This window comes from Cavia porcellus, unplaced genomic scaffold (genome assembly GCF_034190915.1).
Source record: "Cavia porcellus strain 051 isolate PalLab524CR breed Dunkin Hartley unplaced genomic scaffold, mCavPor4.1 scaffold_31, whole genome shotgun sequence".
Taxonomy (NCBI): Eukaryota; Metazoa; Chordata; class Mammalia; order Rodentia; family Caviidae; genus Cavia; species Cavia porcellus.
The window spans coordinates 11,043,909-11,059,350 of NW_026947514.1; the positions used below are offsets into that span (position 1 = coordinate 11,043,909).

At 54.4% G+C, this 15,442-nt stretch overlaps 1 protein-coding gene across 4 annotated transcripts in view; it reads right to left on the bottom strand.

Annotated features, from left to right (window-relative positions):
- Positions 1-2,412: 2,412 nt before the first annotated feature.
- Prima1 (proline rich membrane anchor 1) overlaps positions 2,413-15,442 on the bottom strand; it is a 52,269-nt gene continuing 39,239 nt past the window's right edge. For 3 of the 4 annotated variants that reach the window (XM_063241353.1, XM_063241354.1, XM_063241355.1), the window contains exons 4-5: positions 14,613-14,742; positions 2,413-5,317 (exon numbers count right to left, since the gene is read on the bottom strand). In XM_063241353.1, the coding sequence (XP_063097423.1) occupies positions 5,215-5,317; positions 14,613-14,742 (233 nt within the window). In that variant the 3' untranslated portion in view covers positions 2,413-5,214. Of the gene's footprint in view, positions 5,318-6,860; positions 7,009-14,612; positions 14,743-15,442 lie in introns of all 4 variants that reach the window. The other variant, XR_010044957.1, reaches the window with a different exon arrangement.

The window sequence follows — 15,442 nt, forward strand, 5'->3', positions numbered from 1 at the left end:
GTGACAGAAAATACCACAGGAGAGAGCAAAAAGGATGCACTGCTCACGCAGGCTCTCAGTGCTGCCTGGGGAAGAGAGTGTCAGCTCTGTGCACAGGTGGGTGTATGTGCTGTGTGCTCAGGGAAGAGGCAGCCCCTATAGGGATCTGATGGCAGATTAGAGGAGGCCATTCAGAGACTAGAGGGAGAGACAGGCCAGGGAGAGGAGAGCAGAAAGGAGGAGGCAAGCTGGCCGGGTAGTAGAGGCTGGAGTAGCCAAAGATAGGCCCTTTGCAGCCAGTGGGCGGGCTGGAAGGAGCTCTGGTGCACTAGAGCACCTGAGTGGAGCTGGGGAAAGCCTGGGGCAGGTGGAAGGAGGGGCCAGAAGTGGAGCAGGTGATGGGGAGTGTGAGAGGAGGTGAGTTTGGAGAGCACATTGGAGGCCGAAGCAGGACCCACCAGACTAGAGAAGCCAGGATCTCTGAGGTGTCTACATGGGACTCTGCTGGGGGAAGCTGAGCCCTGTGCTCAGTATGACACCTGGCAAGCAGCGGATTTTCATATTAAAGAATTGACTGATTGAACAAACAAATGATAGGGACTTGAATCCAGGAGCCCAGCGAGACCTGTTCAGGAGAGCTCTGGGAGAGAGGATGGGGCAGAGAGGACAGAGAAAGGCCTGGTGATCTGGGACCTACCAGGTAGAGGTGCCTGGAGCCTGGGGTGCTGTGTGTGTGTGCAGATGAAGACAGGGCACATGCTGCATGTACTGGCATTTCTCGGATTCTGAAAGCTGAGTTTGGCAGAGATGGGAGCAGGAGGGCACTCAGTGCTGTGGGACTGGTGTGGGAATGACAGAGACCGACACAAGTGACCCAGTGGTGTGGGTCACCAGCTGGGTGGGGTGGGTGTGCAAAGGTGAGCTTCCCTCAGGTGGGACCCAGGGCCTGGGTTCTCACAGGGCAGGACAGGCAGGACCATCTTCGGTTCCGCAGTGCAGCCCAGTAGGGCATGGGATGTGGCATCTGGAGGAAAGGAGGAAGAGCAATCCTGCCACTGCCACCCATGAGTGCCAGGCAGGACTCCACCAGGGCTCTGGGTGCCAGGCCCTGTGTGTCCACCGACTCTCACTCCTTGCTGGTGGCCGCAGGAGCCCAGAGCAGGACATGGGGCTGTCAGGCAGTGGAGCAGTGTGCTGTGTTGGTTGCTTGAAACTGGAACAAGTGACCAAAGGCCTCAGAGAGAGGTGGAGAGAAAAAAGTGTCACCTAAGAGAGGTCTGGTGCACAGCTGTAGAAGTGTGGGGATCCCCTCTCCCCTCCCAGGTGAGTGGCTCAGAGAGCCCCAGCTGGCAAGAGGGACAATGCTGAGATGCCTCAGGGCCCTGGGCAGGAACATCCACGTATCCCCTCACTGCCCTGATCCCCTCGGAGGAGAGCCTGCCCTGAGCTGGTCCTCTCCACATCTGCCGAGCTGTGAGACTTGGGACAGGTTAGGGAGACACTGGGTCCCAGACACTGGACCCTCACAATCCACTGTCACAGAGGCCATTCTGAAGCTACAGGGAATTTGGGTAGGGTTGGTGAAGTCAGGAGTACCCACTGTGGGGAGGTAGTGATTTGGGGTCCCTTCAGTTATGACCAGAAGCCATGCTGATCCCAGGCCCATTCCTGCTTGCTGGTCACTGCCTGACTTTGGTCGCTGCCTCCATCTCTCTGATCTGTCCCTTTGCCCTGAATATGGGGGTCGCGATGCTGCGGAGCATCTGTTCTCCCTGCCTTCCTCCATCACTCCCAGTTCGTTCAAGAGGATCTGCTTCCCCTAAAAGTGCTGGGAGGCACAGCTGCTTTAGCAAGGCTCACCTGGTGGGTGAGGCTGGAAGTTAATGGGCGGCCGCAGTGACTCCTGCTCTGCTCCCTCCAGGGGCCAGGTGAGCCCTGTGTTCTTGGTGTCTTTGGCCTGAGTGAGCAGGGGAGGCCATGGTGCTGGTAAGGGAACTTTCAGAGACGGACATCAGAGAGACTGACACAGGGCACCTCTATTCGCTCCAGCAGGGTGGCTGGCTGACTCCTGCTCCCTAGGATTCCCATAAGTATTTGTCAGATACTCATGGGACTGGCTTCTTCCAACTGCCTGGGACTTCCTTTCATAGCGCTGAACATCTTGAGTTCAGGATATCCTCTCAGGCCCAGGCACACTAGGAAAGATTGGTCAGCCTAGTATCAGTTTTGCCCAGGACTTAGGTGGTAGTGGAGAGGGAAGATGAGGGTCAGCATTGGTCTTGGAAATCCCCATAAATACCAACCTTGGGTGACAGAGATAATGCATGTAAGGTCCCAAGCCACGCCCAGGCAGCACCTTCATGGAAAACCCTCTGCCACCCCTGCCTCCCCTCCCCTTGCCACCCTGCACCTACAAGTGACAATGGACAGCCATCTTTTAAGTATATTTTTATTGAAAATAAAAAAAAGTCATGGTGCTTCTTTCCTCATAAGGAGCATACAGCGCATCCCCCAAGGCTGCCAGTCCTGCCTCCTGTACAGAAGTCTCAGCATGAAATCGACATTAATGGCTCATTGGTGGACAAGATGGCATAGACAGGTGTACTTGTCCATTGAGACAGAACGCCTAGGAACAAGAGAGATCGTCCCCGTACACACGGCACATCGCTAAGAAGGCAGAGGTCAGGGTATTTACACTCATGCATTACATGTCTCACGCTACCTCGGCTGTTGAGATCATACAGATGCAGAGAGTACAGTAATTATATACAGATATTTCTTTAAATATATAACTATATAATATATATGTTTATATTTTTATACCTATTAGTCTTTCTTCCAAAACTTTCCCAGAAGCCTGTTAGGAACACTGGGTTCGCTGGGAGCCCCCAAATGCCACTGCGTTCCCAAGTGGAGCTTGACTACTGGACAGCTGAGAAAATGCACGGCAAGAATGTGCACCTCCTTCTCGACCTCGGACCAATCTGAGGAGGGGTCCGGGCTGCGGCGCTGCAGATTTATTTTGAACGAAAGCTCCAAGCTCACATACTAGGTTGCAGCAGTTGGATGGGCACATCAGTCTCCTAAGCTGAAAGCCAGGGGTCCTCCCACACTGCTCCATGAGATGTGTCCTCTGGGCACCAGTCCTGAATGTGGGGGCTTTGTTCTCAAGTGAATATTCTTTTAAAGAATGCAACTCTTCCCTTGGTTTTCCATAACTGGCTGAGAATGGACCTTACAAGCTGGTTGGAGGGGAATTTGCATGCAAACTAGAGCCCTGGGTGTCTTGAGGGCCAGCATGAAGGGCAGCTCAGTCAGGTTCCTGCAGCCTAACTGCAAAATCTGGGCTTCCTACGTTTAAGCCATTGTCAAGGATAGTAGAGCCCTGTGGGTGTATGGATACTCGGCCATCCTCAGCTTTTCAGGGTGGCCCTAGCTCACCAGGGCACCTTAGCCAGTAGCTTCCAGCCTAAAGCACCCTCTGGCTACTCTGGACCAGCCCAGGGCATCAGCTTTTTCTGCCATGAAGCCTGGAGTGCGGTGTGTTTAGGGCTGGGCTACTGCTCACCTGCCCAAGTCTATGCTCAAGGAGGGGGCTCTGCAGGAGTGGAGGCTGTGGGCAGAGGGGCACAGTGCCCTGGCCTGGGGTCTGCCTGGTTTCTCTCTCCTGCCCTGTCCCTGAACCCCCTCCTCTGGCCTGTTTGTCACCTGACCCTGCATCCCAAGCGTACTGCCAAGTGTTCACAGGGTGGAGCTGTTGGCAGCCCCATAATGACGCCAAGGTGTGTCAGGAAAGTGAAGTTCAAAGGAGTCCTCAAGCCAGAGGAGGAGAAAGGAAAGGAAAAAAAGCCTCAGGATGGGGGTTTCCTGAGCTGGCCTCAGGGTGCATACACTGGCCAGGGGAAGGACAGTGACAGCTCTGGGCACAGGGCACTGGGACAGTGGACATTTTTGTCACATGGGGGAGTGGCTTTCATATCTGTCCATCTTACCTGGATTTGAGGGTCTCATCACAACCCAAAAACCTGCCAGAGAAGTACAATAGCGGCATAGAAGGCAAACGAGGTCCAGTCAGCTTAATCCCGACAAGGTCACAAGCCTAACTGTTAAATAGGCCTGGTTCCATTTCAGCAGGTCTGTGAGGGTGGTGAGGGGAACCATGGGGTGAAGAGTGTCCTCCTAACTTGCCAAAGGAGGTAAGCTCACAAGGTCACTGCCTCCATGGGCTGGGCAATGTGTCCCAGTGGGAGGTGCCATCTGGGAAACCGGTGGGCAGGGAAGAGGTGACAAGCCTGGAGGTTCCTGCCCTTCTCCTCCACCTTCCATACTCAGGAGGGTTCGGCACATCCAGAGCACTGGCCTGCAGGACATGGGAATAAAACCCCTCCTTCTAGGGGCTCTCAGAAGAATCTGGGCACCACTGTTAGGTCTCGGGGCATGGTCCGGAAGATGTGGCTCCAGGCCAGAGTGCCCCGATGGGTTGGCACAAGTGACGACCTCCTCCCCACAAGGCTGCATCCAGGTGTGCTGCTGTCTGAGAACAGGGCGGGGAATCCTTGCCCTTTCCAGACTCCCTTAATCTAGGCTTCTGTGATGCTCTACCCCCATGTAAATGAGCCCCCATGTCCGCTCACAGGGGTTCTCAGGCTGGCCTCATGGCCCAGGTACAGGAGGGCAGACACTGGCCCTGAAGACTGGGGACAGTTACAGATGGGGTGAGGAACAGATGTGTGGGAAGCACCTTTGAAAGGGGACGTCTGTCTCATGGCTGTGTCGATGGCTTCTGTTGGGACATCCACAGAGAAGCAAGCAGGCTGCTTCCTGGAAGAGGGAGGTTTTCAGGCTGGGGAGTGGCCCTGTTCACCTTCTGTTAGCTAAAAGGGCACCTCCTGCCCCCACAAGCAGACAGCCCTTCTGCCTTCATCAGAGCATGTGCTTTAGACAGCAGTTGGTGAACAGTCTGTGGACCAAACACAAGACAAGAGGAGGATGGAGAGCCCTGGGCGGTGATGCTGCCCCAGGCACTGCATGCAGGGGGACCTGGGCTCAGCCCAGCATCTGCACTGCCCCTGCCCATAGGCCAGCTGGGGCTGGCCTGGGAAAAGGATGGTTTCTCCTTCAGGAGACTTGAGGCCTGCAAGGCAATGAAGTCCTGGACAAGCCCAGGGTCAGCTTCCCATGTCCATTAGTGCCATCAAGGTGTCCCTCTGGCCAGCGGGTCCAGGGCCTGCAGACTCACACCACTGCGTTGCTCACATCCACCCCTTTATTGCTCTGTGAGGAGCTCATGGGATACTCAGCAACGCTGGTACCATTTTCATCTTTTCGCAGGGGTTTCCTGGAAGGAAGGGGAGACATAGGAGGGGCAGCAGGGACATCATCAGTTATCAGTGACTGTGGGGTATGTGACCTCCCAGCCAGTATCCACATCCGTAAGAGAGTCCCAGAATGAAACCCACTCGGCTTAGGGCTAGGTTAGTATCCCGGGGCTGCTTGGCTCTATGTGGTTCGTCAGAAGCTGGGCATGATCTTGACTCGGATGACCACATAATTTAGTATTCAAACCAGGGCACAGTTGAGAGAGGAGCTATTGATAATGGAGTGGGGACAACAGGCCTGAACTGGAACTGCTCTGGACAAACCAGAATGCGTGGTCATCCTCCTATGATCAAGCTTTGATGGATCTCTTTGATTTCAAGCACACAGAAATGAAGATGAATGTTTGGGAGTACAGATGGTTACCAGGAGAGAGCCACTGGTGCTTGAATTTCACACTCTTGTGTGGCCAAAGGCAAATGGCAAATGTGGTGAAGGAGGTGTGGTGACAGTGATGTCAGCAGGGATGATGATGGATGCAGTGATAACGGTTGTGGTAGTGATGGTGGTAATGATGGTGGTGATGCTGGTTACGGCAGAGGTGCTGGAGGTGGTGGTGATGGCTGTGGTGGTACCATGGTGGAGGAAGCTGAGGTCATGATTGCGATGGCAGTGGTGGTGATGGTGGGGGCTGGGTTGGGTTGGGTTGGATGGTTGAGTTCGTGGCGGTAGTGACAGTGAGAGTGGTGATGACAATGATGGTGATGGGTGTCTAAGTTAAATTAGTTAGTACACACCAGTGGTTCACTGGCCACCGTTCAGTGGTGGAAGGGCCTAGACCACCACTTATACTTCTGTGTCCTGTTCAGACAGCCTCCCAGTCGGTCGGCATTCCCTAAAAATGGGTTTTGTGGTCCTGCTGCTTCGGAGAGCCTCCCTCCCGCCTCTTCATAGGGTCCCCAACATCCTAGAGTCCCCCTGGAAGCCTGTCTCATTAAGCTTTACGCTAGGACCCCCACACTATGGCATCACAGACCCCATGACGGAGACACCACAGCTGTCTGCACACCATGAGGGGACAGGGTGGCACTGACTCTTCCCCTGAGAAGTCCACAGGGCCTTTCTCCTCCACCACTGGATCCAAGTTGCCTACTGTTCTGCTCCCTGGGCTGTGGCCTGAAACTGCTCCCAAGCCTTCTGGGCTTCAGTGGCGCCCAGTGAATTTTCAGGCTCCATCTGCCTCCAGGTGCCATCCCATCACCAACCACAGCACCTAAGGGTGACACTGAGGCAGATGTCACACAGCTCAGTGAAGTAGGCTCCACCACTTTCTGGCTCTGTAACCTTGAGCAAGCTACACAACCTCTCTCCATGCCTCAGTTTCCTTGTCTATAAAATGGCACAATCATGTCCACTTCAAGAGATGGTTTTGAGGATTAACCATGTTAGCAAGGACTTAGGTGAGTGTGTGTGTGGTACACAGTAAGTGCTCTGTAAGTGTGTGTTAGCGCTCAGCGTTGAGGAAGGTATCAGTGGGGGGTCACTCTGCTGCCGAAACTTCCTACCTATCATGCGCCCCGGGGCTCTTGAAGGTCTGGAGGAAGACACTAGGACCCAGCCCAGCTCCGGACTCTGTGGGCCAAGCCAGGACAGGCATCTCCACCCTGGTCCCGGTGGAGATGGCCACCGAGGGCCCCCTAAATGGCTTGATTCCTGAAACCGAGAGAAAGGGAGGTGAGCTTTCCCTTGACAGCTGCCTGCTGCAGGAAAGAGGGTTGTCCCTGCCTCAGACCTTTTGTTCCTATCTGCCCTGCCTGCGGCAAGCAGCAGGCGCTCGATGTTCTCTGGCTACACACACTCACAATCTCAAGAGGCCTCTGAACACACTGGGCCTCCGGCAGCGCTACTGGCCTGGGCAGAGAGGGCCAGGGCCTGGGTTGACCTCCTAGTCCCTGCTGACAATGATGGGACATTGTCCTCCCTCAGCTGTGCTGTGCTGGGAACCACAGTCAAACGCAGTTCAGAGCAGCCTGCATAGGGAGGGTTCCCACTCTCCTGTCTCATGTACCCTGAGGTTTGCTTTCAGTGTAGTGAAGAGTGCAGGTCCCACCTGATCTCCCCCAAAGGCATTCATTCTCCTCACTGTGTGTGCATGGGTGCACACACACACACACACACCACAGGCCCACCAGGAGATTCCTCTGCAGACTTTAGACTTCTCCATCCTGGGTGAAGAAGCTAGAAAAAGCCTTTCTGAGTCACCAATGGTGTCACTGTGAGAAGTGTTGTACTCCACTCAAAAAACAAGGCCCCATGATGAAAAATGGGGCAAGACCCCAAGATGACAAACGGGGCAAGACGTCTTTTTAAAAGAAGTGCTTTTATTGTAGTTGGCACAGCTTTGCAAATTCCATCTGCACTGTGTCGCTGTGCTTCTTTTAAAAAGACATCTTGCCCCGTTTTTCATCATGGGGCCTTGTTTTTTGAGTGGAGTTCAACAAGAAGCAGCCGCCCCAATTTCAGTCCCACCAGGACCACAGGGAAATAGGCATCCTGGAGTTCAGTGCAGCCTAGGGTCTTCAGCGGCTCCTGGGCTCACCTCTGCTGGCCCTGCAGCCTAAAATCCATCTATACTGCAACCCTACCCAGTCTGGATGCTGGAGATAGGACTGCATGTTCACATCAGAGCCCTGAACAGGAGACCTCCAAGCTGGCTCAGGCTTGGCGACTGTCCTCCCAGCCCTGAAGCTGCCAGAAGGCACTCAGGGTGTAGGCATGCTTTGTTGGAGGGATTACAGGAAGAGATGGCACCCATATCACTGGGCTCTGAGCATCTGTCTCTCTGAGGTTCCAGGGGCGACACCCCTTGAAATTCTCCTCTGACCAGAGGGAACCCCTCTGGGAAGAGGTGACCTGAAGCTGAGATCTGGCAGGAGTATCAGACAGCAGAACATGGGAGTGCCCTTGGCACCAGTCCCATGTCTAAAATGTCACTTCACCTGCAAAAAGCTCACAGTGATACCAGGACGCCCTAGAACTCCATCCTTCTAGAGGCAGGATTCTCAGGTGAGACCTGGGAGAAGCTGTCATGCTGGACTCAGGCTCCCTTTGTTAAGTGTTGGTGAGATGAGGGTAGATCCTCATTCTGAACCAACCTACCCCAACCTGGGCACTATGGCATCTTTAGCAGTCCTGCCACTGTCTGGTTGATCAGGTAGCTCCAGCTCCAGAGTCCTATGGGTTCAGCTCATTGAAGTAAACAAAAGAGACCCAAACAGACCAAGGATGTTAACCTCACCCTAACACCAGGTCAGGAGCCACGCAACATCAGGCCACGTGTGAGTAGACCGTAATAAATTATAAGAACCAAGAATTGGGGTCACAAGGAGATAGCTAAGGCACCTGCTCCGGGCTGGCAGGTGAGCCAGGTAAGCAAGAAGGAGCCTGCCATGTAGGGAGTGGGCCAGGAGCTGTGCCAGAGGCCCCTGGGTCTAAAGAAACCCAAGCCAGGAGGAGAGAGCAGTAGAAAAAGAACACGGGGAGTGAAGGGGGCAGAGGCCAGGCCCTGCCAGGTGCTCTCAGCTGATAGGGTTGGAGGTGGGGGGTGTCCACATCTGAGGAATTCCTGTCCACTGCTCACACTACTCATGATGTCGACGCAGCACTTCTGGAAAGATGGGTTGGGTGGTGGGGACTTATTAGCCCCAAGAAACAGAGACTAGTTTTGGGTTTCCCATCAGCCAGCACTGAGCCTGCCCTCAATCTGCTTAGCTTTTGGTCAATGATGTGGCACGGTGGCCAGGGCCCCTGGCCCCACTGCACCCACGTTCAGGTAGATGAATCAGGCTCATCTCTGCTGCCTGCTGCTCCCCACCAGGATGGGATTTCATCATCGGTCATGTGGAGAACTCTCCTGCAGGGAAGCCAATAAGCCCACATGAGCGTCTCAGCCCGAGGGATGTCAGGATACCTCAGGTCCTGCTCCCCCTCGCCTTACCTGAGCTCTGCTGGAAGGGAGGATTGTGGTGGTGACAGTGACAGATGCCACGGCATCTGGAACACTGAAATTCGTGTGCTGACCAGGGAAAAGTCAAACTCCAGGAACCTAGCAGATGGCAGTGAGGCCCAGGAGTCACAGGATAAAGTCTTGAAACCACAACAAAAAACAACAGCCAGTTTCTGAATGCCACAAGGTACCCAAGGACCTTGCTCAGATGGCCTGAGCAGCCGAAGAGGTGCCTCCTGGGAGCACAGCAACTTGGACTTGGCTCAGGTTTGGATAAAGGCCCAAGCAGGGGGGCGCGGAGGAGACAGCTGTGTTTGCTCTGACCCATGAGGGCGGGGTTGGGGGTGATCATCCTGCGGGGAGAAGAGGAGGTGGCAGACACCGGGACCCTTCCAAGGCGATCACACACAGGGACAGGGAGGCAGTGCCACTGCAAAGTGCAGAAGGCTGTAGCGACAGGGCATGGAGGGCAGAGCAGAGGCAAAGGGGCGAGAGCTGGGTATCAAAAACTGGGCACATGTTTTCCACTCCAAAGCCAGATTCTTCTTCCTTCACCCAGACAGAGAGGGCAAGAAAATGAGGGATTTCAGAATTCCAGAATTCTAAGTAGCATGTGTCAAATTAAAAGGTGGTGGACTCTGGCAGGTCCGTGTAAAGGAGCCTCCATGCATGCCCAGGGGGCCAGGGCTGTGCCCGGTGAATCTGGGACAGGAGAGCTCCTGACCTTAGGTGCATGCAAGTGCACATGACTGCTCGCACATGTGCACGGGCCCACGGGCCTGGGAACACCAGCGTCACACTAAGCACAGCCACAAGCAGAGCACAAACCTGTGCAGAACTGCAGCTTCCCTGTGCAGCTGACCTGTGCCCTGGGGGCCCCCAGTCCACATAAACCCCACGTCCTGCTTGATATCCCAGTGGCCCCTAGGAACAAGGTCTTCTCTGCGAGCCACAATGCTGTAAGAACAAACCCTCATCGGGGCCACCCCAAAGCACCCAAAAGGTGCTTTGCTGAGAGAAAGACAGGAAGGAAGAAAAGAAAAGACAGCTCATCTCACTGATGCATTTTCTATTGAGCTACCACTCAGGGAAGAATTTGAAGTGAATTTATGGAGGAATGAAGCTAAAGAGAGGCAGCCCTGCAGTAGGCTGGGAGAGGAAGCTAAGGGTGGCCAGATGGCAGCCTTCTTGGGAACATGCAGCATGGAAGGCTGCCGGAAGGGACACTGGTGGTTTAAAAGCTTGCCATTAGTTGCCCCAGAGAAGAGTATGACATCTCAAGACAAAAATGGAACCGATGTACTTGACCTTACGGAACAAAGGTGCTGTGAACACCACAAAAGGAAACAAACCACTGTACCCAAACGGCTCAGCTGAGAACAGTATTTACCTTGGCACAGGAAGGCAGATATTGAAGTCCCTGCAGCCTGCACGGGGTGGAGGATGGGACATGGGGAGGGGTGCTGATCCCGTGTATCCCAGAGGGATCATCAATAGATAACATTTAACTGTGGAAGAACATTCAAGTCATGGACACTCACACTAAGGCTGCTGGGAGAAATACTGGAGGAGACAGCTACTGACTGAAGGCTGTTGCCCCTCAAGAATGAGACTTGGGGGGGGCTGAGAGGAAAGTCAGGTCTCTTGTTTTTTTTTCCTGTGGTGCTGGGGATTTGAGCCCAGGGCCTTCCATATGACAGACCCTACCACTGAGCTACCTGCTCTGCGGCACGTTCCTTCTCGGCCTGTGGCACATTTGACATTTTAAAACTACGTGTACGTATGACTCTGCTAAAAATGAGAATTAAATTAAAAGGTGGGAGTGAGCATGCAGAGCCTCAGTGCACCCTCCAGCCATTCTGCTTCCCCCCCAGGGCATGCGTGATACGCTCAGCTTCAGGTGGGGGCAGCACGCCCCTGCCAGTCCTGTTCCGTTCTCCTAGCACAAACTGTCTCTCACATCACCCCGCTTACTAATTTGCTGGTATGTGTGCTGGATTCCACTAGCAGGAGAAGTGCCCTGTTCACCTCTGGCTCCCTGGCACCTAATCTAGTCCACCTCACTCAGGAGGTGCCCTGGGGACAAACTGGCTTCCTGAGCAGCCCCATGCCAGTCAGTGTATCTCCTGCAGTGCCATCTGAGAGACTGGAGTGTCCCAGAGTGCTCCTGCTACTAGAAGTGTCTCAACCACAAATTCGGATGAGTTTCGGAGCCTGGCCAGGGTTCCAGGACTCAGGCACATGCATGCTCCAGCCACATCTGAGAAGACACTGGCTCTTCCTGTGCAATCAGTCTGCAGGTCCAACCCGACTGCCCTGTAGGCATTGACTCAGCAAGAGCCTGTCAATGAGAAGGAAATGGCTGCCCAGTGGCTTAGTGGCAAGTGGACAGCAGTGGGGAAAGGACCTGTGTCATCGATGGCCAGTAGAGGGGAGAAGTTGTCCCTGCACCTGGGGTGGAGGTGGCTCCATGGAGTGGGTATGGTGGGATGGAGCTTGGCCGACTCAGGGTCCCCAGCTGGCGGGGGTCCTTCCCCGTACCAGGGCTGAGGTTGACCTGTCTCCCAGGCAGAGGGCACCTGGGAGCTTTCCCTTGGTGACTCAGCATCTCCCCTTTGTGTAAGTTTCTCTTCCTGGGCTGGACCAAGAGTGTCTGCCCTTCAGGAGCTCCTCTGATGGTTCTCAGGGTGGTGTGGGCTGATTCATGCCCACTTTCCCCTCCAGAGGGCAGTGCAGCATGGGCAGGGTCCATATCTGTGCTATTCACATGCTGCCCAAGGCCCAGATGGCACCCGGCCCCTGACCCCTGACCCTAGGCTCGGTGACCTTGTGGTCAACATCCACACATCTCAGGGGTGCAGTGACCTAGTGGTTGGGCCTCAGGAGGAGCCTGGGGACCTCATTTCCCGAGGTGTTCACACGGGAAGGCTACGTTCTGTGCTGAGAACAGAACTGACACCTGCTCATCCCGTGCTCTAGGCAAAGACACCTGTTCATGCAAGTCCAGGGCAATGAGGCCACCTGCACGGCTTCCCACAGCCAGGAACGCTTTGGGAGTCAGGATAGTTTACAGGACCTGGGACCACACAGTGACAGCCCTCCCCATCCCTTAGCCTGGCTACCGCACCCGCTTCTAAGAAGCTTTCGGGCCCAGTTGTGGGCAAAGTACTCCCCTCTTCCGGGCCGTGAACACCCCCCACCCCCAGCACTGCACTGCCCGCACAGAGCCGGGGCCTGGGAACAGTTACCGCAGCCCAGGATGGAGGGTTTCCACATCGAACCTGCATTTAAAAGCTGATTAGAGTCCACCTACCCCTTAGACCCAAGCCACTCCAGCCAGACCTGGTGGTTCTCCTGGACGGGAAAGTGGGGGTGTTTGGGGGTGCTTCTCCTAGCTGACGCTCCCAGGTGAATCTCCGCCAGAGCTGTCGCCCTATGCTGGTCAGTCCTGCAGTGTCCTCCCAGAAGCCTGGCTCTCTGAGGCTGCATCGAAGCCACTCACAAAGACTCTGCTTGGAAACCCTCCCCGGGGACCCAGGGACAAGTGAATTAAAAAGAAGTGGGATCTTTTAATGGTTTCACAGTGACATGGGATGCTTTTGTTTCCCTGAAAAGAAAGCATGTTTCAGATAAATTATTGACCAGCAAGGAATCACCCTGAGCAAGAAATCCTCTGTATACTCTGGGGAGAAGTACAAGGAGCTACTGGCTGACACAGTGCTCCTACCTCTGACAGACAGACAGACAGATAGATGGCTGCACCGGGAGAGGCTCTTCTTCCCAGCAGGCCCTGCATGGTCCTCGGGAACAAAGCCCCCCAGGCTTTAGCAGCGACAGACTCCATTTGTGTCCCTAGCAGTGCCACACAGCTCTCTCCTGTCCCCGTACATCCACTGGATGTACCAGGGCCACCCTCTCTGGAAAAGGACATCTTGAAGGCAGAGCCCTGAGAGGAGCCCCTCTCCTCTGGCTCGCTGGGTTCGTATGGTACCATTTCCTACCCTTGTCTGTGAACTACAGCCCTTCCTGCCGCTGGACCTGTAGTAGGTCCAGGCCCCTTGGCACCTGGTCTCTGCACTAACTCGGGAGGCCCCGCCCACTCCAGGAGCCCCGCCCACTGCCGCTGCCGGTGGGCGGTGCTGTACTAACGTGAGTCCCTTCTGACCTGTTGGGCTCCCTCCCTCCTCCTCCATTTGAAGCAGGAGAGGTCTGGGGCTAGAAGGGAGGCCGAAGAGACTCAGTGTGTCTTTTGTAGCCATTGCACAGACTGCGCTGAGCATTTCCCAGGGTAAGGGAGGAGCTGGCAGCCCATGCCCTGGGGGTGCACTCTCCCTCAACCGCCTTCAGTAGCTCCTGGTACCCAGGTGCAGGCAAACCCTGCGATGGCCACGGGCCTCCCAGTTGGGCTGAGCCTCCCATGAATAGAGAGGAATCACGGGACTCCACGGTTATTCTTGTCATCTGTCTTCATTTTGGGAGAGTCCCTGCAGCCTGAGTGCTTGGGGTAAGAGGGGCTCTGGGCTTGGGTTGGCGGCAGATGCCCAGGGCATGGCCTGTCCTGTGTTGAGCTCCCACCCCTGGGCCTGTCCCTGGCTCCTGCCTCTACTTCCCAGTTCCCAGAACAAGCCAGACCGGTGACTCTTCCTGGCCCTTCATCCTGTGTGCCTGAGTCTCCTTTTAATATCTGTAACTTGACACTGCTCTTAGTGCTTTTGAATTACTGATCAAAATCACATCGCATAGATGATTAAAAGAAAAAAAACTATTTTAGATGTTATAATTGTTCTTTATGTGAACCCTCTAATTTCAGATTTGGGAGAATAAAAAAAAACTTTCCTAGGACTATTACAATAACAATTCCTTTTACTCTTTGATGTTTTCTAAAGTTTTGGTATTACACTGGGCCTCACAGAGAACTGATGCTCATCAGATGTTTATAAAAACAAATTTCTTAATAATGACTGGAGGATTATTTCTGAGATCAACTTTAAAATAGTCTAGCAGTGAGAAAAATAAAAAAGGAGGAAATAGATGCGCAAATATAGTAAAATGTTGGTAAATTTTTAACGTCACAATAGGAGTTCAATTCTGCTTTTCCTGTTTTTTGTTTGTTTGTTTTGTTTTTCTTTGCAGAAACTAAAGCCTTTGCGCTGAGTGACACGCTCAGCTTTGTTTCTTCTTTTTATTTTCCAGACAGCCTCTCACCGAGGCTGGGCTTCCTTCTGCTTCTTATATGCACGTAACAGTCTTTCTAATTTAACAAATGATCAAAGTGGTAGAGGAGCCTCCAGGCAGGGCGGTGGGCACTCACCTTTTTATGGCTTTGTAGCAAATGATGACAAGGACAGTCAGAAACACCAGAGAGGCACAACATACGGCAATGATGATCACCAGCCCCGACCACCAGCTTTCCTCGGCAGGGCACGAGGTAGAGCTGGGAGCTGGAAGAGACAGGAGCATCATGAGTCTCCCTGAATGAGCCAGCTGCAGCCGGGGCTGACTCCCCAGTGAGGGCCCCTGACCTCTCCTGCCGACCCTGCCCCCAGCGGAAGCTGATGACATCACAGATGGCCCCCAGCCAGGCTGACCCCACCCCCACCCAGACCTGGCCTGTGCAGAGCAGGGGTTAAGCGACGCACCCCGGCCATCCATCCTCCCTTGGCATGAGCTAACTGTCAGCAGGGTCAGGTTTAATTTCCCATGAAAAATAACAGAACCTCTCATTCTCTCAGTTGAGGCATTAAATCCGGTTCCTCTGCAGGTGGGGGTGGGGAGCCGGGCTCAGGGGGAACTCTGGGGTTGGAAGAGAGCAGAGGAGGCCTGCCTGGTGGTTTCTGAAGCTGGTTTCTTTTAAGAGGCAAGTTCTCTTGGATTCTGCCCGGGGTACTGGCAGCTAGCTCGGCCTGCAGGGGCTGGCTAGAATGGGGGGAAGTCTGTCTTTGACAAAGCAGCCGACACTAGTGCTTCAAGGCCCCCCATCCATGCGTGATCCATGGAGTGCTGGGGTGAACCCAGACCCCCCCAGCATGGGCGTGTTGGGGTTTACCCAAAGCACAGGCATCAGAGGCCAGTTCTCATCCCTGGGAGACAAGCAAACACCCCACAGCCTCATTCCAGAGTTACGAAGATGACCCAGATCCC